At 41.0% G+C, this 26,805-nt stretch overlaps 1 protein-coding gene across 1 annotated transcript; it reads left to right on the top strand.

The window, feature by feature from the left end:
• Positions 1 to 1,765: 1,765 nt before the first annotated feature.
• On the top strand, positions 1,766 to 25,397 carry st8sia1 (ST8 alpha-N-acetyl-neuraminide alpha-2,8-sialyltransferase 1). The gene is made up of 5 exons (XM_072674185.1): positions 1,766 to 2,601; positions 5,762 to 5,906; positions 15,208 to 15,317; positions 15,656 to 15,748; positions 18,161 to 25,397. The coding sequence occupies exons 1-5, from the start codon at positions 2,423 to 2,425 to the stop codon at positions 18,636 to 18,638; spliced, it is 1,005 nt and encodes a 334-aa protein (XP_072530286.1). The 5' UTR covers positions 1,766 to 2,422; the 3' UTR covers positions 18,639 to 25,397.
• Positions 25,398 to 26,805: the final 1,408 nt, after the last annotated feature.

Below are 26,805 nucleotides of genomic sequence, written 5' to 3'. Positions count from 1 at the left end.
ATGTAAAGCACATCATGGAAAATGTCATTTCTCTCGCTTCCATTAAGAGATAAGAGATAAAATAAGAGAGAAATTCAAACACACTTTTACTGCAGTGTAAACAAAAAAAGCCTTGCATTCATAAACATACTGTACCAATAAAGCCTTTTTCTTATTCCAACAAAGAGGGCAAAGATGTCTTAAGAATTATTCGGTGCAAAAACCTGTTCTGTGACTTGCAGTAGATTTACTGTGTTTTTACATTTTTGCTTTATCCAGTTTTTGAGTAAAAGATGCAATGTTTTTGGCCCCACAAGAGATTATCTGATAATTAGGTATAATATATAAAATAATAATAAGGTATAATAATATAATATAATAATAATAAGGTAATTATCTTGTTAGAGCTGTGGCTTGCCCACAATCATCTTTAGAAGAGGTCAGGTGATGCAAATTCCAACTGTAATTATTAATATTATTATTATTAGTAGTAGTAGCATGAGTATTATTATTATTAGTAGTAGTAGTAGTAGTAGCAATATTAATATTATTATTATTAGTAGTAGTAGTAGTAGCAATATTAATATTATTATTAGTAGTAGTAGTAGTAGCAGCATGAGTATTATTATTAGTAGTAGTAGTAGTAGTAGCAATATTAATATTATTATTAGTAGTAGTAGTAGTAGCAGCATGAGTATTATTATTAGTAGTAGTAGTAGTAGTAGCAATATTAATATTATTATTAGTAGTAGTAGTAGTAGCAGCATGAGTATTATTATTATTAGTAGTAGTAGTAGTAGCATGAGTTTTAGTAGTAGTAGTAGTAGTAGTAGCAATATTAATATTATTATTAGTAGTAGTAGTAGCATGAGTATTATTAGTAGGATTAGGAGTAGTAGTAATAGCATATTATTATTAGTAGTAGCATATTATTAGTAGTAGTAATAGCATATTATTAGTAGTAGTAGCAGTAGTAGTAGTAGTAGTAGTAGTAGTAGTAGTACTAGCATATTAGTAGTAGTAGTAGCAGTAGTAGTAGTAGCAGTAGTAGTAGTAGTAGTAGTAGTAGTAGTAGTACTAGCATATTAGTAGTAGTAGTAGCAGTAGTAGCAGTAGTAGTAGTAGTAGTAGTAGTAATAGTAATAGTAATACTAAAAATAATAGTAGTAACAGTAACAGTACATTATTTATGTATGGTTATTTTGCCGATACCCATATATTTACCTTTTTAAATATAAAAATCACCAACATTACATTAAACACAAAATAACATTTATTAAGAATGAAAATGTTGATGATGATGATGATAATTTTGTTGTTATTATTATTATTATTATTATTAGTAGTAGTAGTAGTAGTAGTGGTAAATTATATATGTATGGTTATTATAAGGTTGTTTTATCTATAAGCTATTTAGTCTTTGTTTTCATAAGAAAACATTACAGTAAATATTATTAATATATATTATTATTAGTATTGTTGTTGTTGTTGTTGTTGTTTTGTTGTATTGTGTATGTATTGTAATGCTGGTGTTTTAAAAAACAAAGGACAGACACTAGAGCAGGGTGGACCATTTGTGTGTCCACGTTAGGGTGTGGCGCCTGTTCACCATCCCCTGCGTCTTCGATCAGTGAAATAAAGGGGGCAGGCAGCTGGGGGTGGGGGAGGAGGCTTCCTCATCTTCCCCAGCATCGAGGACCGGGACGAGGGGGTGTCTGCTGGTCGGCAGGGGGCAGCAAAGCCTCGCGAAGAGAGGGGCGCCTTTTCGGTGGCGCTTGCAGTGAACCGTGTCTGAGCATATGAGGCTAAAACACGAGCGCTTTTGTCTCGCTACAGCAGCCAGCGAGTAGCTGCGCCCGAGAGAGCGCGAGCATCGGGGGGCGACGAGGAGGGGGCGCAGAAGGGAAGGCGTGTTAGGGCTTTGGGTCGTGATGAAAGGGCTATGTGGCAGCAGCGGAGAGCACGGCACAGATTCCTGGAACCGCCAGCGGAGAGCCAGCAGACGAGGGGCCATCTCCGGGTGATGGAGGGAGCGCTGCTCGGGCATTTGGACGAGAACGAGACCCGGATGCTGCCGGCCGGCCGGAGCTGAGGCTGTTTTGCTGGGTTTTTATAGCCCCCCAACCTCTTTGTACCTGACCCACGCATGGGGAGCGGAGGGTCTCCTGTTTACGAGCGGTGGTCGTTGGGCTTTATTGTCAGCACGCAGCGGCGCAGAAGCAGATTGGGAATTTGAGGGACGCATGAAGGGTCGAGACGCTGGCTAGACCCTCTGGACCCCCTTCCTTTGATTCACTGCAGGCTCCTGGGGGAGTATAGGCATGCCGAGCAACCTTCAGATAAGGCGATTTCTTCCTAATGGTGGAGGAACCTGAATGAGCAGCGGGTTCAGGCCAGGCTAGACGTGTGTGAACGACTGGGATTCAGCTTTGCTGGAGGCACCATGATGTCTCTGAGATGCCACCGAAGCAAGTCGGTCTGGGCCGCCCTGGGGGTGCTGGTGCTCTGCTGGCTCTACATCTTCCCAGTCTACAGGATGCCCAGCGACAAGGAGATAGTGGATGAGGTGCTGAGACAGGGCCAGACCTGGACGAGGAACCAGACCGGCATTGATTTGTACAGGTATGCAGTGGATGGTGTAGTGGATCTCACAGGCCTAGTGGTGTCATTGTGGATGCATTGTGGTGCATCATTATGTGTTATGTAATGGAGCAATCAAGGCAGCGTGGAGATCCCAGCCAAACACTCCCAGGAGCCTGTTATCTGTCACTCGTTTGGGATGCCTGCAACCCTTCATTCGTGTGATTGACCCTTTGTGTGTTCTGCACCACCATCATTTGTTGTGTTGTGTTTCGTTCCAGCACAGCACCGCACAGGAGAGAGTGAGACAGAGGGCGATGGAGAGAGAGAGAGAGAGAGGAAGAGAGATAGAGAGGGAGACTCCCATGGCCCCATTTGTTACACCTAAATCTCTATGCCTAGGGGATGTGGCGCAGACAACGCAGTGTAGGAAAGCCGATTAGGATAATGCGCACAACAACAACCTCACACCTGTGCTCGTGGCTCTGCAGTGAGCTTAGTCCGGGACAGCAGTTCTGACTTGGTTTGTTTTAAGCCAGGTCATGACAGGTGCAAGGACGTTGCCTGAGAACGGCAAGTGGGTTGCCTTTGCGGTGAAAAGTGCACTTACGGTCAAGCATGACAGTGCAGTAAGGCTCTTCCGGTAATCTGGCTGAATTTTTGGCGATCAGTTTATTGAGCTTTGCATGCATGTACAGATGACTAGCCAATGGCAGCTGCCAGCTTAGAGAGGATCTTTATATTGTGAACCGATTGAAATGGATTAAAATCCTTGTACATTGACTTCCAGTGAAAGTTAGGAAGGTTTTTTGTCTTTCTCCTGTAAAGTTGCAGCTTTGGAGATACAAGGTTTTTCCTGTGACAGCGACGGAATGGGCATCCGGAGATACTGTGTTAGTGCAGTGAGCTGTCTGTGCAGTATCACCAATAAATACCACATCTGCTGATGCTTGTGTTGCCCTCTGTTGAGCTTTGTTCAGCCTTGCGGTCATAATTTCAAGGGTTCGAATGAGTGTAAGGATCCAGAGAGTGTATGAGGGTGAACCAGAACCGTTGTCGCGAACCCTGAAAAGAGCATTCTAGGTCGGTTAGAGTATGTAGGCAAGGTTTCTGTAGTAAAAGTAAAGTTTATCTAAAGAACTGTGAACTTCTGAATGCATGAATTTGTATTGTAGAACCGTTAAAATAAAAAAAATATGGTTCTTTCCTTGGACAAATTATTCTTTGCTATAATGCAAACCCAGATTAAAAAAGTGGTTCAGGAAACCATTAAAAAGGGGGCTAAACTAGGGTTTCCAATTAATCAAAAATGAACCAAAACCATCCTTCAGAACCTCTAATCGGTTTAATCTTACTCATATCAGTTATATCTGGGTTTTTTAAATTCTGGTAATACTTTCCCCACTGTGTGTGTTCATGTAGGGTCCTGTTAAAAACACACTGATGTGTGTAGTCACGTGACTCCCCGTCATGTTTACAACATGGAAGCAACATATAGGAGAAGTCAAACACTGAACACTACACAATTTATAGGCAGTTTCTTATTATAATTGTAGGTTCCACCTTAAATGATGTAGCAGCTACATTCTGGCACTAGTACATGTCCAGTACTGCAGCACCGTTTAAGGTGGAAATCAAATAGGACCCAACATCTGCCTCAAACGTAGGGTAACCTCTCTCAAAACCTCACTGTCTTTATGTTTCTTTCGTTTTGGGACAGTGGAAACACATGTTGGAGCGAATTTTTGTCTCCTTGGTAATTTGAGGAACGCTTGCAGGAGTGCGCTACGCATTGGACTCATTTACTGTGATAAATGTCTAATGTCTATTGTGATCATACTGCTACAAGCTCCAGTTGTAATATTGTGACATTACATTTAATAATGTGACTCACTCTGTTCGAATAAAGGTTCCAAAATTACCTTAATGTGGAGGCTCCAAAACGTTCCTCACACGCTTATGTTTCATTTACTTAAAATATAAGTCTTTTGAACATCTTTTGAAATGTTCTTTAGGGAACCTGAAGTGGTTCTTCTGCAGCGTAACTCCAAAAACCTGTTAGGTGCTTTTATTTTTGGTGGTTTACAAAAATAAACACAAAACAGCTGCGTGAACTGAATGTAACAAAATGCTGATATTTTGGAGGAGTAGTCCAGTGATGCTACAGGACTAAATGTTACATTTCTCTGTAGGGTTGTCACAGTACCAGAAATTTGGAAGTCGGAACCAGTACCACTAAAATTCTTAAATTCTTGTAACCGATTCGATACCAAAAAAAAAAACTTAATTAATATATTGTGGGGAAAAAAAAATATATATATATTTGCATTATTGGGACGTTATTGGTTTTGCAAGATGTAAAGTATTTGTAGCAACTCAAATATGTCTTTATTTGAAATGTACATATTAACAGAATTTAGTGTTTATCCTTTGTTATTCATTTACTTATTTATTATGTGTGCGTTTATTAATATTATCTCGACTCAGGACTTTTATTCTGAAATTTGAACTCTCTGTGTGCAGAGAAACAGAGCAGCCCCTCCCGTCTCAGTTTTCCATATTTGACAGACCAGCTGTGATAGTGGCGTCATCACCCCGCCCTCTCTCTGTCTTCATTCTTTACAGACTGAAGCTTGGTGCTGAGTAGTTCAGCGCTCAAAAGCGCCAGAAACAGCAAGACAGAGGAGGGGTAAAATCTGGAATAGTCTGATATTTACTGAGGAAACATGTCATCTGTTGAGTTTGGACCCTTTTTGGACTCAAAGTGGACTCTAAATCAGTGTAGGATCCCGCGCGATGCCCCTCCTACTCTCACTTCTCTAAGAAAACCATTGAAAACAAGAACTGAATTGGTATCGAATTGGTACTGAAGTATCGGTTCGGTTGTGACATTCGTATTTCTCTACAATGTTGACTTGGTTAGATTTCTGCCCAAAATCTGTCCAAAATAAATCATATTTATTAAAAAAAGCCATGTTTACATATTTTGCAGATATGCATGTGAAAAAATATGGGATATTAGATTGTGATTGGTTACGGGTTCGTTTGCATGTTACAGCCTCCTGTAATAGCAGTATTGTAAAGGCCAGTAAAACCATTACCCAGTGATATCTCCCAATTCTAAGATTCGCCCCCCTCCTGCTTCTCTCTGTATTCACTTGATGCCAGCTTACGTTGGAAGTTGTGTGTGTTTTGCTTTTAGGAAGTTGCTCACAGAATGCTGTGACCCAAAGAGGATGTTTGCCGTCACCAAAGAGAACTCGCCCATCGGCAAGGTCCTGTGGTATGACGGCGAGTTCTACCACTATCACACAGTCAACAATGATACCTATCCATTCTTTGTACAGGTAAGTCCAGTTGAAGTACAATGTGTTGTGATTGATAAAAGACACTATTTGGACAAAAGTATTGGGACACCTGCTCGTTCATCATTTCTGCAGAAGTTAAAGGTATTCAAAATAATTTGTCCTGCTCTAGGGACGAAGGCTTTGGATGATCACATCTTTACATTTGCACATCTGTGTCAGTTTAGAGTAGCTGAATGCATTCATTAGAAGGGCTGTCCACAAACATTTGGAAATACAGTGTATGTGAAGACATAACAATAATCACTGAGCAATTATAGTCATCTGTTTAAAAGCCCTGTCCTTATCCTTTAAGTACACCCGCCGCACACATGGTGTGCCACACTGGTGTTTGATCGTTGGAAGAATCTGAAATTGATTTGAGTTCATTCTGCTCGAGGACAACCGTGGACATGACAGTGTCCTTTTGGTTCTGTGTTTTTAAGGCTGATAAATTAAGGGCGTAATCATTCACAAAGCATTAAATGCAGTTTGATGTGATTCGATATGATAGAGTCGCATTTCATTACATGCATTTTCTTCAGTACAGCAATTATCAGCAGTGTCTGAGATGAAGCTTCATGTCCTCATGTTTACATTTTTATAAGTTTATAAGTTTATTACAGCATTCAGCAATCATAACAGTACACTTTTAAACAGGGATGTGCCAATGCCACTTTTTCCTTACTGGTACTGATACCAGATTTTCAAGTATCTGCTGATACAGAGTACCGATACCAACTTTGACTTGAGCTTGAAGGCTTGAAAAAGCAACATTTTCTGGTTGAGGAACTGCAACTGAAAAGTTATAGAGCTGATGAAAATAAAAATTGCAGAAACATGGGCAGGTAGGGAAGCATAATCTTGCTAAGCTCAACTAAATAGTGTTTAAAATTCACATTTCAGAGCAGTCAGTCATTTAAAAGGCATCAATAAGCTTCAAGGTATCGGTGTTCTCTGTTGCAGAGGCCGATACTGTGTGTTGGTTCCAGTATCGGTGCAGATACCGCTGCAGTATCCATATCGATGCAGCACTACTTTTAAATATGATGTTCTGATCAAATGCTCACTAAAAAGGTTTATACACCGATTATACACCGATCCCCAAAGGAAGGAAAACAGTTTTTTGGTTGACCAAAATCTTTACTATAGGTAAATTGTGAAACCGAGTATTAATAGAAGTAACATGTAAAATGTCTCTATTTAAAAAAAAAAAAAAGAAAGAAAGCTGCGTGTATGGTGGGGCTTTTTAAAACTGCTTTGTTTCCAGCTGATGATTATTTTTATTATGTGTTAATCTGAAGGTGCACATATTTGTCACTGTACTATGTACACACACCCAGAGCGGTGGGCAGCCAACTCCAGCGCCCAGGGAGCAGAGAGGGTAAAGGGCTTTGCGTAAGGGCCCAGCAGTGGCGCTTTTGATCAATTGTTTGTTTGCTTTTTAAAACTCTGAAAATAGTAAAAAAAAAAAAAAAATGGTGGGGTTTGGTTGTGTTTGTTAAATCCCAATATTAAACAAATGAACCATCAGTTTTTCATACCATGGTCTACCCAACAGCAGCATACCGCTGCAACTCTAAACACGAGTGCTGAGAATAACGACAGCGCAGGGCGCTAGTTTTACTAGTTTTACTACTTTTACACTTATGATAAGTTTACAAACTTGTCTGCCACCGTCTGAGTCGTCAGTTTTGCTTTTACGTTGCACTTAAATCAGATGACTTTAGGGGGAAAAGTATTACAGTGCATAGAATAGAATAGCACCACTGAACACGAGTGAACAACATCGTGTTTGTTTTCTTTCATTCTCCTCATTTGCTTCATTTCACTCATTTAGGTCTCATTAAATGATATGGCAAAGCAACATTTCCCCAGTGTCAAACCATCTGGGAAATAAATGCCTTCCCTTTTGCTGCAAAGCTCCACCTACCAGCCTGTTTTTTTGACTTGGGGGCAGCTTAGTGTCTTCTGAATGTTGTTGTTTTGACTGTATGGGTCTCTTATAATCACTTTCAGGGCTCTGTGCCAACACAGAATCTTTAGAATCGGAGTCCAACCCTCAGTCACTTCCTTCAGTGGTAATAAAACCCTCTAATCAGATAGGCCACGCCCCCTCTGGGTGCCTTTTATGTTATGTGAACAATTGACAGAAGTGTTGTGACAGATGGAGCAATAGAAATGACCCAGTGCTTAAGTTCTTGAGACATTGATGCCTAGATATGGTGCAGCTTCACTGTGGAATTAGGCAGAGGTGGACTGTTTAGTGTGTGGAAACCTTGATCACCGGGTGCCAATGCTGGTCTGCTGGACAATATGTGCTTAATATTAGTAGAACTAATATTAACTTATTTTTGACACAATTCCTTTCATTTATTGCTGAAATTTAAGAAAAATATTTACAAATATTTACATAACTTTTTAAGCATTACTTTTGTAAGCAGTAGTGGCTATTTTTAGAATGTGTAGATGTGGTTTCGAACATGTGTTCTTTGACCAGGGTTGTCCGAACATTTACATAAGACTGTATAGGCTGTATATACACGGGTGCTGTCAAAGATAATGCACAAATAATTAAGTAACATAAAGAGTTATTTATGCAATTTATTGTTCTAATGCCGTAAACACATTTTCCTAGTATGACCATTCACACCATCCACAGTTCCAGACTGCTCAAATGCTGAATGTTGCTCTGATAGAATCTGTGAGTGTAGATCCCAAATGCTACTGACCTTTGGATAGCTAGGGCACAGAGTGTATTAAATGGGAATAAATATTTCTCTGGGGCAATTTTCAGCAAATAACAGAAATATAATGAGGAGCAAACCTTGAATTTTGCTGTCATTCTCTACATTTTGTCCAAACTTGATGATGAATGGACCAATAGAAATGCTCCAAAATTACTAGGAATCAGATATTTTTACATTGACTTCCACAAAACATTGAGAAAGTTGTTCCTCTTCCTATAAAGTTGGGGGGACTTTGCATGATGCAATGATTTGCATGTATGGTGGCATAGTGTTAGAAGTTGGGTTCGATACTAATGCATTTCCACCCACTTACTCAAGCAGCATGCAATGCCCCCACTCTCAGCTTGTTCATTTCACATAATGAAAGAGAAAAAGGGAGGGAAGCGGAGGCTGGCAGCATGATTATGTAGAGCCTGTTAGAGAAGCATTGTGCTTCATTATACGCAAAAGACAGTGTGGGTGTGTGTGTACAGTATATGTGTGAAGGAGAGGGGAAGATGGTGAAGATGGGAGTGCTTCATGTCTGTGTCTGCACTCCCACTCTCCAGCCGGTGCACTCCAGAGGACAGAGCAGCATTCTGCCTGCCAGAAATAAACAGGCAAGGAAAGGGACACCACAGGGGTCCTGTTCGCCCTGTACTGGGCAGTGTGCCTGTGTCTCATACTTACTGTTCCCACAGCTCTCTCTCAGTGTACTGCGCTCATTAGCGATGAGCACACAAAGTAAAGACTCTAATAATCACATTCTCAATACAATCACAGTCTCAGTATAATCACAGCATGAATACAATCACATTCTTAATACAATCACAGTCTCAGTATAATCACAGCCTGAATACAATCCCATTCTCAATACAATCACAGTCTCAGTGTAATCACAGCCTGAATACAATCACATTCTCAATACAATCACAATCGCAGTATAATCACAGCCTTAATATAATCACAGCTTTAATATATTCACATTCTCAATATAATTACAGCCTTAATATAATCACATTCTCAATACAGTAACAGCCTGAATATAATCACATTCTCAATACAGTCACAACCTGAATATAATCACATTCTCAATACAATCACAGCCTGAATATAATCACATTCTCAATACAATCACAGCCTGAATATAACCACATTCTCAATACAATCACTGCTTGAAAATAATCACATTCTCAATACAAGCACACTCTCAGAATAATCACAGCCTGAATGTAATCACATTCTCAATACAGTCTCAGTATAATCACAGCCTGAATATAATCACATTCTCAATACAATCACAGCCTTAATTTGATCACATTCTCAATACAATCACAGCCTTAATATAATTACAGTCTCAATACAGTCACAGCCTGAATATAATCACGTTCTCAATACAGTCACATCCTGAATATAATCACGTTCTCAATACAGTCACATCCTGGATATAATCACATTCTCAGTACAAGCACAGCTGTGACTGTATTGAGACACATCCTCAGTTGAATTCTTGAATGGTCTGTAGTGGCCGTGTAGGGCACATGTAGAAGGATGTGTGAAACAGTACGTATTAGCATCTTTAAAAGGGAAGGAAGCCACTCTTTGTCTTCCTGGCAGAAACAACCAGTCTCATCCTGTGACTCATGACAGGCTGGTAACATTCTCTGGGTTATTATTGTCAAAGGCACTAGGACACTCTATTCTGAATCATGGTCAGTTGCTAGAGACCTGCTGAATGTAAATCTGGTCATAGCTAGGTTTAAAAGTGTACTGCCCCATATTCAAATTTACCAGCTACCACAATTCAGTTTGTTGCACCAAGCAAACTGTCAGCTGTTAACACCCAGGGGAAGTTCGTTCCACCACTTTGGTGCAGGACAGAAAAAAGCCTGGATGCTTGTCTTCCGTGGATTTTGAGGGATGGCAGGTCGAGCCGAGCCGTACTTGAAGCTCGAAGGGCTCTTGGTGCGGCTCGGCTTTTGACCATTGCCATCAAGTACAGAGGGGCTGGTCTGTTCTGGGCTTTGTAGACCAGCGTCAAGGTTTTGAATATGATGGGGGAAAGCAGCTACAGGAAGCCAGTGTGGAGAGAATGCAGCAGTGGAGTGACATGGCTGAATTTAGAAACGTTGAAGATGACCCGTGCCGCTGCATTTTGGAGGAAGTTGCAGGGGCCTGATGGTGCGCAGAGGGAGACAAGCCAGAAAAGAGTTGCAGTAGTCAAGTCTCGAAGTGACGAGAGACTGAATGAGCACCTGGACGGCCTCTCTAGAGAGGAAGGGTTGAATTCTCCGGATGTTGTACAGGAGAAATCTGCATGACCGAGTTACGTTTGCAACATGACTTGAGAACGATAACTGATCATCCATGACCTCGCGATGACCTCGAAATACTGCTGTGCAGAGTGCTGTAACACAGTACCTACAATGATTTTATGTGAATAAAGGGGTTGTAAATCATACATTATTTACATTAGCTGTCAAAGCCTAATTTACTTATATTGCAATAGACTAGCTGTAATAGGTATTCAGTTTTTAGTTAATTTTACCCAAAAGCCTTGTCTTTTTACCGACTAACTTTGTACTATTTGAGGTAACAGGACTTTATAGCATTGCAAGTAATTTAAGTTACATGTCAGTAACTTACGTCAATAAAATCAGTGAAAAATTGGGAGTGTTCTAAAACCTTTGACCGATAGGGTATATAATATATAATATGTATATAGACTTGGTGATATTTTAGATGCTATTGTCAGTGTTGGTCAATACGGACATGTGAAGAGTTTGGATTTGCATGGTATTGTGGGAATTGTAGTGGATTTAGGAGTATCGCTATGGTAACAGTACTTCCGTGTAGAGAGGACGACTCACTTTAAATCTCAATAATGAAATCATGGTGGATGGGATGAGGACAGTGTACCTGTGCTTTTGGACAGTTGTAGGATGCGTGTGCGGAAACACACTGAACATGCAAACACTTGTTTACACACTACAGGCTGTACTGATGACCTCAGGGGGCGCTTTACCACATTATGTGGAGCAGAATGTACTTTCATGACTGTCTGTTGAAAATAGATTCTTGATATTATGTAATTATGAAACTATGAACACAGTTCTTCTCATCGCGATCAGCTGCTGTGAGAATAGTTTGTGTATTCACTGCCTGATAGTTCCATTAGTTTATCAGTCACTGCCTGTGTTAGCTGGTTAGCACCCAAAGCTTTACTCGGCTTTCTAAATGGTAAAGATTTGTCAACTGGAACCGTTATGTAAGGTCAGGAGGTCAGTGTAAACAGGGGCTGATCCCATTGCTAAAATAATCATTATTGCCAGCCTAGAGGAGGCCATTTCGCTTACTTACTGACTGACAGGCTTTGAAATGCACATGCTCAGGAACTCCCCCTTGCTAAAGGAGACATTTTCTCATACTGATGGTCTAAGGACAACATTTAGCCACAAAGCTAACGAGTATATGTGCTGCTGAGAGTAAGCTATGTAAGCTGAGGCTGGATCTCCTTGCTTGATACATTATAATAGTAAAGGAAGTGGTGCAGAGAACTGCTTAACTGCCATAATACTGTAAGTATGAGGTCATTGAAAAATGACAGTATCACTGCTCTCAATGGTCTCCTGAGTAAAGGTACTGAAGTGGATAATGCTTGGGGGACTTTCAACTGTAAGTTCATGCTGGTTGTGAATCATTTCACACCTTGTAAAACTGGTGGAATCAAACAGAGGAGGAGGCTGGACGTTTGAAGGGTCATTAGTAGGGGTGGAGATCTGGCGGCACCTCACGATCCGATTTGCAACAAATTCCGCGATGATTTAGAGAGCTGCGATGCGGCGGTAAACTGATTATCGATGCATCTTTCCTAGGCTAGCCTGTTTTTGCTTGTTTTACATATTTTACAGCTCTGAATTAGTAAGAAGAGGGAAGAAACGTATGTGCTGCGCAATCTCCTTCTGTCACGTCCTGCCCTGCATCGCTTCTGTGGCCTCTATTTTAGTCCCCTGTCACTCTCTGTCCCGTCTTTTCTTTCTCTTTTAGTCGGGTACAGTCAGTTTTCCCACTGCCCTCTCTCTTCACCTCTCTATTCAGCTTTCACATTGAATACATTGAGACGTGTCCATCATTCAAACATAGATAAACTACATCACCCCGTCACAGTAACTGCTGACATGCCTGTAAACAAAAGACCAAATTGTTTTGATGCCAAGCACTGTACCTTCACACACTCACTTACTCTTCTCAGCAGTGCATCAGTGTCTCTTTCATCACCCCTGCCCCCTCCCAGCTCCACCACCACCACCACTGCCACCATTGTATTGTTGAGAATGAAGCTTCATTCAGAGCTCTGCAGTTTGAGAAAGTGGAAAACTGTGTGCAGTACGGAGGGAGAGGGGGGATTTGCTGGGGGGATGGGATCCCTCAGGAATAATGCGACCAATTGTTTCTGCAACAGGGTATTGAAGTGCTGCCCAGCCCCTTATCAAACTGACCACTGTCTGTGTGTGTGTGTGTGTGGGTGTCACTGTCTGGGTAAAAGGAACTAATGGAGTGCATTACAGAACTGCAAAAGACCTTTTAAGGTCTGAAGCTCTCATTCACCTACAAACATGGTTCTTTGAGGAACCTGAAAGTGGTTCTTCTGTGGCATCGCTCAAAGAACCAGATAAAGCTCTTTTATCTATTAAAATATAAAACATTCATAAATAACATTTGAAATGTTAATAACTCGTCCCATAGCGTCACTCGACATTACTGCTTTTAATAATCACCACGGTCTCAGACCTTATGATACCTCTACCATATGATGAATTTGCAGTGCTTATCATAATGCACAGATCTGAGTGTCCAGTTAAAATAAATACTCCATCAAAATTAAATAGTTCTCAATAGTTTATTGGTTATGTGCCCAGGTCCGGATAGGACAGCTGAGTCTGAGTCTGGACCTGGGCCACGGTCCTCCTCTTAGTGACCACTGCCATAGAAAGTGTGAAGATGAATCAAGAGAAAGTTCTTTAGACGTTTAAAGGGTTCTCTACACTCACACCTCACCTAGACAGACACATTTGGTGGTTATTTTATGGCATCGCTCAAAAAAACATTTCAAGCCACCACATCCTTGAACTGGACCAAGCAAATAAGATGGTGGTAATGATGATGATGATGATAATGACACAGTTTGTTCAGCCTGGTAGTGCATGTGGTACTGAGGTCAGAGGTAATGGCAATGATTGCACTGATTCAGGGTTGTAAGAAAATATAGATACTCAGTACGCAATATTCAACACACACTACACTCTGCCTTAGTACTCTTGGAAGAGAGGGGTCTTCAGTCTGCTGTCCGGACACCCAGGACAAGTTTGGTCCACCTTCTCGGTGCCAGGACAGAAAAAAAAACAATCTCAAGAGATGGTGGGTCAAGCTGAGGCGTACTTGAAGCTTGAAGGGCTCTTGGTACCGATCAGGTTTCAAGTACGTCAAGTCCATTCTTGGCTTTGTAGGACAGAGTTATGTTTTTTAATACTCAAGTCAAGTCAAGTCAAGTGGGTTTTTATTGTCATTTCAACTACATACAGAGTACACAGTGAAACGAAACAACGTTCCTCCAGGACCATGGTGCAACAGACACAGTGCATACAGAACACAAGTGCAACACAGTACAAGTGCAGACAGACAATACAATAAATAAATTAGGGGTAGTGTGCAAATTATGCAGTGTGCAATAAATATTGAATCCAGTGAGGTAGTAAAGTTGTATCCGTTCTCAAAAACACAGCATCAGTTTGTTAATTTTACTTGTTAGGTTTACTTGTAAAGATTGGCAGACTGTGCCTCATTTTTTGTTGTGTTTAAGCCCCTGCCGCGAGATAGCAGTGTTGTACGCAGTGTTGTCATCAGATCCTACTGTTGTCATCAGATCCTAATGTAATAACTTATATATATTGCAATACAATACAGTATCAATACATTTTCATACAATTGCAATACAGTATTGCAATACATCACAATATATTGAATCAGAACCCCTGTATCCTGATACATATCGCATCACAGAATCTGAATCAGAAATACTTTATTGATAACAGAAAGGGAAATTGCAGCTGTTACAATTGCAACCGTTCCTGTAAAAATAAACACTCTATAAAATGTCAAACAAAAAGAGAAAAAAATTAAATATGTTCATGTTTATAAAATATATGAATACATTATATGAATGTGGCAAAGTGGCAATAACTGTGATAATAAATATACTGCATAAAACAGGAGCTTCTGTAACAGGCTGCATGCACAGATCACACATTCGCACGGGACAGTTCTTGCTGCCAATCCACTGCCCTCATGTCCTGTTTGTGTGCTGAACTGTGCATGCATGTGTTTGGTTGCAGTGCAGAAATGGTTGAAACCTTGTTGTTTCAGGTGACAAGATAAGCAGATAAGCACTAAGATGGAGATTCTGTTTGATGTGTGTGTATGTATGTGTGTGTGCGTATGTGTGTGTGTGTGTGTCAAAATCCCTCTTTTTATTATGTGTCTTGGTTGTGTAACGACTGCTGCTTTGTGGTTGCCAGGATACTCCGCTGCAGCTGCCACTGAAGAAGTGCTCGGTGGTGGGGAACGGAGGGGTTCTGAAGAACAGTGGCTGTGGCAGAGACATTGACCAGGCCGACTTTGTCATGAGGTAATACCAGCTTCCTGTCCCTCTGACCATCTGAGACCTGTGAATGAGCTGTCTTTGCCAAGCAGAAGAACACAAGACGAACGAGGCCTGCTTCTGCTCTGGAGTTCACTAGTATCTAAATGACCTTTTTTTTTACCAACGACAGAAGTGTTCTGTTGAGGTGGTTTAAGCTTTTGTAAAACTTGTTTTTGGTCAAATAAAGTTTATTAACAGTGTTTTGTTCTTTTCAAGAGGTATAATATCATTTCCCAGGAGCTTCTGACTGCTTCTACTTTTGCTATGATTCAACAGGTTTTCTGTTCTTGCCTTGAGTTCTTTAGTTCTCTCTTTCATTCTAGATGCAACCTGCCTCCACTGTCCAAAGAGTACACTAATGACGTGGGGACAAGGACACAGCTGGTGACGGCCAATCCCAGTATTATTGAGAAGAGGTACGTGTGATTTGACTGGAATTCAGTCCATTCACTAGCAGATGCAAGACTTCTGCCCTTCATCCACCAGAAACCAATTTCCTACTACTGATAAAGTAATATTCTATACAGACCTGTCCGATCCCCCAGTTCTCTTTACGTCCCAGTGCACTATATGGACAAAAGTACTGGGACACCTGTTCATTAATTGTTTCTTCCAAAATCAAGGGTTTTAAAAAGGACCATATCCTATTTTGTTACAGTAACTGTCTCTACTGACTACTTTCCACCGAGAAAGACTTTCTACTAGAGCTTAGAGCATTGCTTTCATCCCCAGCTTATTCCAAACGTATGGGATGGAGCACCATCCATCATTCCAGAGATCACAGTTCCACTGCTCCACAGCTTAATGCTGGGGTGCTTATACCCCAAGGTTTATTACACACTAATGTGTATTACACATTAACTACAGGGACGTCTGTACAAACCGGTGGGGCTATTCTTTGGTATTAGAAGTTTGTAATGACACTTCCAGCATGCCGGCAGTAAGGTTCAAATGGTTAGAGAGGGTTATGGAGGAGTCTGTCTTATTTTAAAGACAGACTGCAAAAGTTCTCCAAAAGTTCTAAAATGTCATCACGGGACCTACAGGTAGCTCTTCCCACAATTGATCTTCAAGAACAAGTTTGATTTCTATGAGAGGGGTGGAAGATATATGTAGTAATTTATATTAATAAAAAAATTTAGTCAAGTCAAGTCAAGTCAAGTGGGTTATATTGTCATTTCAGCTACATACAGAGTACACAGTGAAACGAAACAACGTTCCTCCAGGACCATGGTGCAACATAGACAGTGCATACAAAACACAAGTGCAACACAAACAAGTGTGGACAGACAGAGAATAATAAATAATTGCCGGTAGTGTGCAAATTATGCAGTGTGTAATAAATATAGAGTCCAGTGAGGTAGTAAAGTTATTAGTGCAAATGCTTTGTGCAAAAAAATGCTTGAAAATGTGAAAATGTGTGGGTGTGTAATTGCATTACACAGTGCATGTGAGAGTACACAGAGTACACAGTAAAGTTGCCCTTTAACTTTATCTGACTTCCTCTTTAGTATTAAAAAAGTATACTTTCATACATTTTAAACACAGTATACAATCCTATCCAAACTGTGGCATCATGTTTATTACTAACCTCCCAAACATCTTCAGCCAGTTTATAGCACGCTCCAGCATGTGCAGCCTCATCGACAGGCTTTGAAAAAGTCCAAAAAGTCCCCCCTCTTCCTGCACCAGCACATAGTTAATTTATACAGGATGCAGTATGTCAGCACAAATTTGTACAATCAACAGATCAAGAACAGATGAGGAAAAGTCTGTTTTATCTCTCTGCTGCAATTCACTTAACTTGACCAGACTGCTTAGTGAGATGACAAACACACCAGCTCCAGATCAGAGTAGGTAAAGAACATCCCTTCCCTGAGCGTTGTGCATGCAAATGCATGTGTTCAACCTTGTAATTCGGGATCTGCATCCTTTGATGATTTATTTATTTGTTTATACCTGTTTGTTACCTGGATGAGTAAACAATCAGTTCATTAAAAGAATAGCTTCCCTAAAAACAAAATCTTTGTCATTATGATCCTTACAGTCATAATACACTCTCATAACAGCGGCCTGATGTTACATTAGCCTTAGCTGTTCGTTATCTCACTCTGTCATTTGCAGTCTTCTTGTTCTGTTATTCGTTGTGCCCATAGTAGGATGAATTCCCCTTTTGAGTTTTGGTTTCCTCTGAAGGTTTCTTCCTCTGAATCAGAGAAGTTTTCTTGTCATGATGCCTTTGGCTTGAGCAAAAAAGGCTCAAACCCAGGTCTCTATAAAGCTGCTCATGACAAAGCACTATATAAATAAATGTAACTAATTTCAATTAAGATAAATAACATAAAAAAATACATTTATTGTAAAATAATAAAATTGCCAAGAAATGTAGTTTATTGACACTGGAGAATGATTGCAAAGGACAGCTGATTCCATTAACCCTATAGAACCAAGCATCTTGCCCACAATGCAATCTCAGAAATTGATGACGGACCCTTTCGGGAGTTACGGCCCATGCTTGTCCCCCTTATTCATGGTAAAATGTATAGAGTGATAGATGTAATGTGTGGAGACAAAGCTTTCAGTGTTCTCTATGACTATATACATTTGTGCAAGGCTTCCTTTATTGTTGGATGCGCTGTATTTTTTTTCCAGAATCAGCATCACTGATCTGTAGATATGACGTTTTGATTTGTAGATTAGATGTAAATAGCAACCACACTTTTAAGACTTTTTTATCCAGTCTTAAACCAAGATATATTTTTTTTCTAACCACTTCTTGTCTTTTTTGAAGATGATCATGCTTTTTGCGTCTGTTCCCTCGTCCCCAGCTTTCAGAACCTTCTGTGGTCTCGGAAAGCCTTTGTGGAGAGCATGAAGGCCTACGGCTCCAGCTACATCTACATGCCCGCCTTCTCCATGAAGCCGGGGACGGACCCCTCGCTCAGGGCCTACCACGCGCTGGCTGACTCTGGCTCCAACCAGACGGTGGTTTTCGCCAACCCAGACTTCCTGAAGAACGTGGGTCGCTTCTGGAAGAGCCGCGGCGTACACGGCAAGCGCCTGTCCACAGGCCTCTTCCTGGTCAGCCTGGCGCTGGGCCTTTGCGAAGATGTCACAGCCTACGGCTTCTGGCCCTTCTCGGTGGGGCTTGATGAGCAGCCAGTCAGCCACCACTACTATGACAACATCCTGCCATCGTCTGGTTTCCACGCCATGCCCGAGGAGTTCCTGCAGCTGTGGCACCTCCACAAGAGCGGCACGCTGCGCATGCGCGTGGGACGCTGCATGCCAGGAAAGGACCAGTAAGAGGACGAGGAGGAATGGTTGCCATGGGCGACTTCTTTGGATTTTCTTCTGTTAGAGGCTCCGCCCCCTCACAAACCACCACCACCACCACCCACCCTCACCTATTCTTCAGATTAGCATGAGAATAAAGAGTGAGAAAAAGGCCCTCCAAACTGATGCCGCCCCTCTGCTTGATCACAATGGATTGAGACTCAATACCCGGTCCTAACACACACATGCGCACATGCACACACAGCTCACACAGCTAGACCATTTTTCTTTGCTGTTGCCAAGGAACTGTCATTTAGGCCTGCCTGGACGTTCAGTCCACACAGTCACCACACAGCAGTCGAGGTGGGGGGGTGGGGTGTGATGCGGGGGCTGGTTAGGAGCCGCAGGCCTGCTGGTTTAAAGCTATAGCTGCTTCTTTTTTTTACAGCAGCTGGGCTCCAGGACCCCCCAGGGCTTTTTTTTTTGTCGTTCTAAAGCCTGAACAAGAGGACAGGGTGTGCGGGGGCGGGTACTTAAAGACGTCTCAAATGGACTGAGGAAAGCAGGCTCTGTGCCAAGGCGACAGAGTCAGGGGTGGAGGGGTGGATCAGGGCTTTTTTTCCCACATCCTGAGGATGACTTATTTTGGGTGCGAAGAAAGGAAGGAACATTGAGGAAAAGACTGACTTGAACATGTTGCTGTTCTTAAGGGGGAATTCCATTGATTTTTCAAAATGTCTGCTTAATTTAGTCTCTGATATATAAACAGTATTATGGAGTGGTTTGATATGAAATGATGCAGATGTGGATACTCCTTAACCCCAAAGTCATTACAATTTGCGGTCACAATGTCAACAAAGCAAATCTAGTTATTTTATTTACTTCCCAAAATTACCAGTTAAGTTTTTGAGGACTGTTTTGCCTAACAACACACTGCATGTTTCCCTCCATCATGCATGTACTTTTATATATATATACATTTGTTTTCTGAAATTTTTGACTAGCACTAACAACGCTCATGAAACTAGGAGGTTAAGACTTGTCTCCTGCAATACATGCGAAGCCAGCATCTTGCCGAGCAGCCGGCACGCTTTGTCCAAGTGCTGGGTCCACAGCTCCACCACACCAGCTAACAAACGCGTGTGCCAGCCAACATCGCTATTTAGAGTGAGGGGAGAGAGCATCATGTACCCACTCTGAGAGAGCACGGCCAATTGTGCCCTCTCTGATTCCGGCCGCTGACAGAAAACTTGCGAAGGGCATTAGACCGCTGAGTCTCCAGCATCAGACAGCATATCCTAATCATTCCAATCATTTCATGTAGTAACTTTCTATGAGGAAGCTTGTAAACTCTTGAGGCGCTTGGTCCATTCACCACCACTGTAAACAATTTTGACTCGGCGAGTCAAATTTCTGTAACGGAGTATTTTGCTTTCTACATCATAACCATATGCAGAAAGTTTGAAGAACTGGTGGAATTCCCCTTTAACACAGAGCCAATGTGAAAATGTGTTCCAGCCACCAAAAGGGAAACAAGAGACATTTGAGATGAAGTGAAATGAATGTACTGTAAATGCACTGCTGGTTGAACCACAATTCTGAAAAAAAAACATTTTCATCACACCGTCGCTTCTTCTGAGCAACCTGTATCTATATCATGTGTTTGTGTACTGCTCCAGAGGTTTCTACCCAAGAGAGCACTTCTGATCATGTTAGTGATTTTTTTATAGTTTTTTTTTTTAGACCTCAGAAGGATCCCTAACTCTGGCAAATGCAGGTAAACAAGCTTTGACATCTCCCTCAGTCCACCGTCAACCAAAAGATCACATACGGACATCTTCTTGCTTTCTTTTTGCACCATGAACACGTTAGAAGCTGTGGCCTTGGAGTTTTTCTCTTGGAGCTCGATTGAGGACTACCAGCCTGTACTGTCAGTGAAGCGGAGGTCAAACGGAGCCTGTGACGAGTTTCACATTCCATCAGGGGTGGATGAACAATATCTTTGACTTTAATTTCTTTTGCTGATGTAAGTGCTGTGACCGCCTTTACAGTGAACTTAACGCAAACCGCAGCCTGGGAGTGCTGTCGGTACTTAAGCAGGACCGCTGCTCCTGGCTGCTTTGGGTGCTGGACACCTGTTGTTGGAACATGTTCTGTACATAGTCGTATTCAGCATCACATTGGTTTTGGTCAGTGTTTTGGTCAGCATTATGATTCCTCTGAATGTAAAGGCAGCCACCGAAGTAGTCTGCTACTAAGGAAGTCTATCCTATCTCTATACACATTTAGGGTAGATGTTTTTGTTGGTTTTGTTGATTTCTTCTCCAAGGAATGCTCCAGTGTTTTCGTCCTAATCTCTACCAGTTGGAGCTGTAGTGTATGGACAGGTACGACAGTAGAGCAGTAGGTTCAGTTCATGTCTCTGTGTTTAGTAAAGGCAGAGGAATATAGCCTGAAAACACCCTTAATATAGAAGCTTATGGGCTGGAGCTGAAGCAGCTGCATGTTGGCTGCTGTTGTAAGCATGTTTTGAGCCAGTGAGTTTTAAACCTCCATTTGTTTTTTTATTTCCTCATATAAACTGAAGCTGCCCCTGACATTGAATGTCCTGACGTCAAATTTTCATATTAAATAGAATAACAACCAATAAAAATGGCACAAAATTGGAACATGGGAAGGCACTGGGAGCACATTTTGATCATTTGTTCTGTATAATACTGAAGTGTTCAGTCAAGTTAACTAGACAACACAAAGCAGAAATATGACATTTCTCAAAAAATCACCAACATGCACTCATCAGACCTTTCTGAGATCGATCTGGGTTTCTAAATTCTGCAGACAGGCGACGAGTGCCGGACATGAGGGACGATGGGGCACACGGGTTAGGCAGGCCGGTGTTAGCGTTAGATTTAGCCCTACAGGTTTCTCAGACTCCTTGTGATTGGTCAGGGGTATGCTGACGTAAACCTGGCCCACTTTTAGGACCACTCATTCCACATGAAGAGGAGAGCAATACTGGCGAAGTTAAGTATATACTTAGCTATGGCATACTTTGTACATTTACACTGGGGGCCTTGAGGAACCAGATTAGCTTCATTAGAAAGTAACCCTCAGGTTTAGGTTTCAGAGGCTTTAAGATTATTTGAAAAGTTTCGTTTCAAACAGCAAAAATAGATTAGACTGAAAAACACTGGAGTGTTTCTTTAATCTTTTTTAAAAATAACATTTTATCTGGCTTTTTGTCTCATGGCAAACAAGGGAATACACTGATGTCTCGTAGGTGCTAGTTTTACTCTGTCACTCATTCATAGTCTCTGAAAAGCCGTATGCAGGCAGGTTCGGGAACTGCATTGGAACTGCTTCAGAAGGAGGCCTACAGGTTAGATTAGTGCTCGAGTGAGGTGAAGGGTACAGCATAGAGCCATATCATGTTGTGTGGCATGCACCATGATCTGAACTAACACAAAGGCGACTGTGTTTAAAGTTAAACTCGGTCACCTTTCCATCACAAAAACTGGGAAAAAAAGAAAAAGAAACCCACATGGGTTTTATTACAGACCAGGTTTCTAAAGTCCATCCTCACTGTCTGTAGATCATCTGTTCACATTCCTTGAGAGGTTGAGTGCCTTTTTTAACGTAAAAAAGATAAAAAATAAAAACAAGGCTATGGATTTTATTTTGTATATTACAGTTTGTAAGGACAGTTATTAATATTTATCTTGCCTTCACGTTTCGCATTTTTTCCCTGATAGTTCTTCATATTTATTATTTGGATGTTTGTATTGGGTGATGTATTGGATCCAGTGGGATGATGGTGATTCCGTACAGTTTTGTGAAAAAGCCTCAAACGGATGTTTCTAGAAGTCTTTAAGAGCCCGACCGGTCAAATATAAATTTAAATATATAGATCATAAACGACCACAGCATCATAAGGAGGGAGAGGGGAGGTGCCTGCCTGATGGATCTTGCGACGTACATGGCGAGTAGAGTATAGGGGAAGGGAATGGGCTGGACCTTATGTGTAACCCCAGTTGTTAGGTGCAGGATTTTGTAATCACCTGTATTATGTTACTAGGACAGCATTGATAAACCATAGTTTTATTATTATTATTATTGCAGATAATTAGCCAGTAATTATCCAGAATTTAAACTTATGATCTCGTCAATAGATAGAGCAAGGCCTAAACTCAAAATATGACAGTAGTAAAAGTTTAAATAGCAAATCAGAACACAAAAAGGTTGGAACATTATAGGTAGAATAACAAAAAATATTTAAATTGACCTAAACCTCACCTTACAATGACAACAATATGATATAGCACATAAAACAACTTTTTAATGACAATAATTTCTAAGGACAATTTGGGTTATAAACATTCTGGCTAGCTCCACACCAGTGCTACACTAAAAAAAATGCTGGTTTAAAAAAACAATTCCATTTGGGCAATTTCCTCAACCTAGCACTGGGTTACTGTTTATCAGAACAACCCAGACCGAACAACCGAAACCCATCCCAGTACAACTTACACAGTAAAAACCAACTGGCAATCAGATTTCAGTCCGACTAACCGGAGGCTCAACCGGAGCATACCGAGTGTAAACGGGTGGCTAACATCTTACCAGAATGCATAAAGTGACCAGGTGTGAACAGGGTCATAGTGCTGCCCAAATATAGGGTTGAGTTTAACTCTATTGTGAGGTTGTTTTCATTTTTAATAATTTAATACTTTTCATTTCTTAATGAAAGCAAATATACTAGTCTAACATCCTGCCTACCAGATATACTGCTCAATAATGACACGCTGTTCAAATAGAATTAAATACTTACGCCTCACTCTCAGGTTTCCGCAGATGTTCTCACATGCTTGTTCCAACCTGTACATATAGGATGAATTAACTTCAGTTCAATTTAGTTCAAATCAACGTTTAAACAAATAGATCAAACTGTATGAGAGGAGTAGTGATGTAAAGTCTAGTCTAACCATGTTTGTTTGGCTGGCTAGCTAGGCTAGCTAACCAACTCAGCTTGCTAATGTAAGCCAATTGCAGTGACATTATTACAAAGGTAATGTTAATATATCCTTCAAATAACTTCCACTTCAGCTGCATATTGACAGATCTCATCAAATGAGCCACAACCCACCAGTGACCTTCCAGTAAACATTGTAAACCAACATGATAACTTCATAGTGAGCTAACATTAGCTAATCCTATCAGTCACACATCATCTGCTCAGAAAATACATCTTATAATATTTTTTTTTTTACTGGAAATAACCTGTATTTGAATCAGTTTGACTTCATAATAAGCAGTAATATTATTATATTATATTTTATGGACATTGACTTGCTGATTGCTGTCAGTCTGCCTAAAGCTGTTTAACTGACTTTGTTCAAATTCTCAGGTGCTGTTAATTACAAATAATAACAAACTTTTTCCGGTGCTGTTAATCTAGACAAAGACAGCCATATTCACCATTTCTGTTGGACACAGAGGTAATTTGGCCTCACCTTTAACCCATTCGTACAGTGCACACACTTAGTGGACAGTGAGCACACTTGCCATTCTTGCGGTGCCATTCTTGCAGGGAGCAGTGGGGGTTAAGGGCCTTGCTCAAGGTGCCTTGCTCCAAAAGCGGCAGCTTACCAAGCCTGGGGTTTTGAACCCACACAGCTGTCATCAATAGCCTGGTGCTCTAACCCATTGGCTGGGTTGTTACTATGTTATTATGGTATGACACCATAGTAAGTGTACCAGCAGCTGGACTACTCAAAAAGTACCCCAGAACGACCTATAGCTATGTACATAACTTAGTAAAGACATTCAACCCAGGAGTTCATATATATATATATATTGGGAAATTGAGGACTGACTGTTTAATCCAAACTATCAAATATATGATCTGAAATGCATCTATAAAGTGGTCAATATTAACAGTTATTTGAATTGTTGGCATCTTCGTATCGGTCGGGCTCTAGTCTTATAGCGAGCTGGTTACAGATGGACCAAGCTGAGTTTAATACCTTTTGATGTTGCAGAGTTGTGGACTAAAGGCATGTCTCATGCCAACCTACAGTGTATTTAGGATGAAGGATATTGGTTAAAGTTTAAAGGCATTATAATTATTGTTATTTGCACCTTTTATGTCCTGTTCAGTATTGTGAATGAGTGCGACCGTAGCTTGTATTGCGGCATGCATGACTGTGGTATGTGTGTGTATTCGTTTAGTGATCTAAACTTTAGTTGGACACATTTGGAAGATCATGCGCGTTCCTTTCTGCCCCTTTTGATTTCTGAGCCATGTCAGGCTGTGTACCCAAAGTGTATCAGCGCTTACCTCAGACGTTCTCTCACCACTGAGCCCCTTTACCAAGTGTGAACCATGTATTTATTGAGCCCAGGAGTCCAGACCTCTTTCAGCTTACGACAAATCAGTCTGTTCAGTGTTTACTGTTCAGTGTTGCTGAGACCCGGACCTGTTCTCATAGCTGTGGGGAGAATTTGGTACATGCTTGTGTACACCATGCTTGGTTAAGTTCACCGTAAACAGGTGAGCTGTGATCTGCCTTGCTTGAAAAGAAAACTTAACATGTATGTACTGTGGGAGATGAGCCGAACCTTGTTTTTTTAGCATGTCATAGTGAAAAATGGAAAATGGTATGAACAGCTTGATCTGAACGTCATCTTTGTTCCATCTGGGTTATGTCAATAAAAAAATCAACCAAGTAAAGGATGCTTTGAAAATGAAAGAACATGTTGCTATCAAGTAATAAAGGAACCCAGCTTTAACTGTTCTGGCTTAATGTTTTTGTGCAATAGTAGTGTTTTATTATCATTACATAAATCACTACTGTATATTGTGGTCTTTATGCGTCATATAATTCCCTTTTGTTTTGTCTAAAATATGGGAGTGCCAAAATCTTTGCCCAAAAGTTTATCCAAAACATAAACACAGCCATGTCAAAAAACTTTTGGTTAAAATGTGGAGTGCCAAACCTTTTGCCCAAAAGTTCATCCAGTACATTTGGCTAATAGAGTTGTGTCCACAAACTTTTGGCTAAAATGTGGGGTGACAAAACCTTTGCCCAAACGTTTATCCAATATTTCTGGCTAATAGAATCGTGTCCACAAACTTTTGCCCAACATGTGGGCTGCCGAAACCTTTGCCTAAGAGCTTATCCAATATTTCTGGCTAATAGAGTTGTGTCCACAAACTTTTGCCCAACATGTGGGCTGCCAAAACCTTTGCCCAAGAGCTTATCTAATATTTCTGGCTAATATAGTCATGTCCACAAACTTTTGCTCAACATGTGGGCTGCCGAAACCTTTGCCCAAGAGCTTATTCAATATTTCTGGCTAATAGTCATGTCCACAAACTTTTGCCCAAAATGTGGAGTGCCAAAAAGCCAATCCAATACGTTTGGCTAATAGAGTCATGTCCACAAACTTTTGCCCAACATGTGGGCTGCCGAAACCTTTGCCCAAGAGCTTATCCAATATTTCTGGCTAATAGAGTCGTGTCCACAAACTTTTACCCAAAATGTGGTGTGCCAAAACATTTGCCAGAAAGCTAATCTAATACGTTTGGCTAGTAGAGCTGTGTCCACAAACGTTTGCCCTAAATGTGGGGTGCCAAAACCTTTGCCTCAAAGCTCATCAAATACATTTGACTAACAGAACTGTGTCCATAAACTTTTGACTAAAATATGGGGTGCTACAACTTTTGTGCAAAAGCTCACCCAGGGTGTCTGGCTAAAAGAGCTGTGTCCATAAAGTGAATGAACAGCACTTTCTACTCCATCGATATTTACAGCTGAGGTGCCCTTGAGCAATTCAACTAATCCCCAACTGCTCCGCAGGTGCTGAGGGGGCTGCCCACTGCTCCAGGTGTGTGCTCAATGCGCCTCGTCACTAGTGTGAGTGTGTCCTGTTGTCCTGCTGCACAATAGCTGTAAATGATGATCTTAATATTTTATGTTGTTATTTAACGATTATGTTTTGTGTATTTTCCAGTTCGACCAGCATTGCATTGCAGTGACGAACAGCACGAGTATCACTTTCTCAGACCAGCATGAAACCAGTAGATCCTCAAAAATGAAAGGTTTGTTCAAATGTAGAAAGTCTAACAACCAGTGTTTAAAGCCCAGATTAATGTTGTGCTGTATTCTGCTCCACAGCAGTCTGACAGTGTTCTCTT

This window comes from Salminus brasiliensis, chromosome 2 (genome assembly GCF_030463535.1).
Source record: "Salminus brasiliensis chromosome 2, fSalBra1.hap2, whole genome shotgun sequence".
NCBI classification, from domain to species: Eukaryota; Metazoa; Chordata; class Actinopteri; order Characiformes; family Bryconidae; genus Salminus; species Salminus brasiliensis.
Note: the sequence above shows the minus strand (reverse complement) of the source record. Positions and strands in the feature narration are given on the sequence as shown.

Bases quoted from the DNA above. Each gene is read 5' to 3' on its own strand.
- st8sia1 (XM_072674185.1), top strand. From the start codon at position 2,423: ATGATGTCTCTGAGATGCCACCGAAGCAAGTCGGTCTGGGCCGCCCTG. The intron at 15,318-15,655 runs GTAATACCAGCT...CTTTCATTCTAG, and splicing joins CAGGCCGACTTTGTCATGAG to ATGCAACCTGCCTCCACTGT. The intron at 15,749-18,160 runs GTACGTGTGATT...CCTCGTCCCCAG, and splicing joins CCCAGTATTATTGAGAAGAG to CTTTCAGAACCTTCTGTGGT.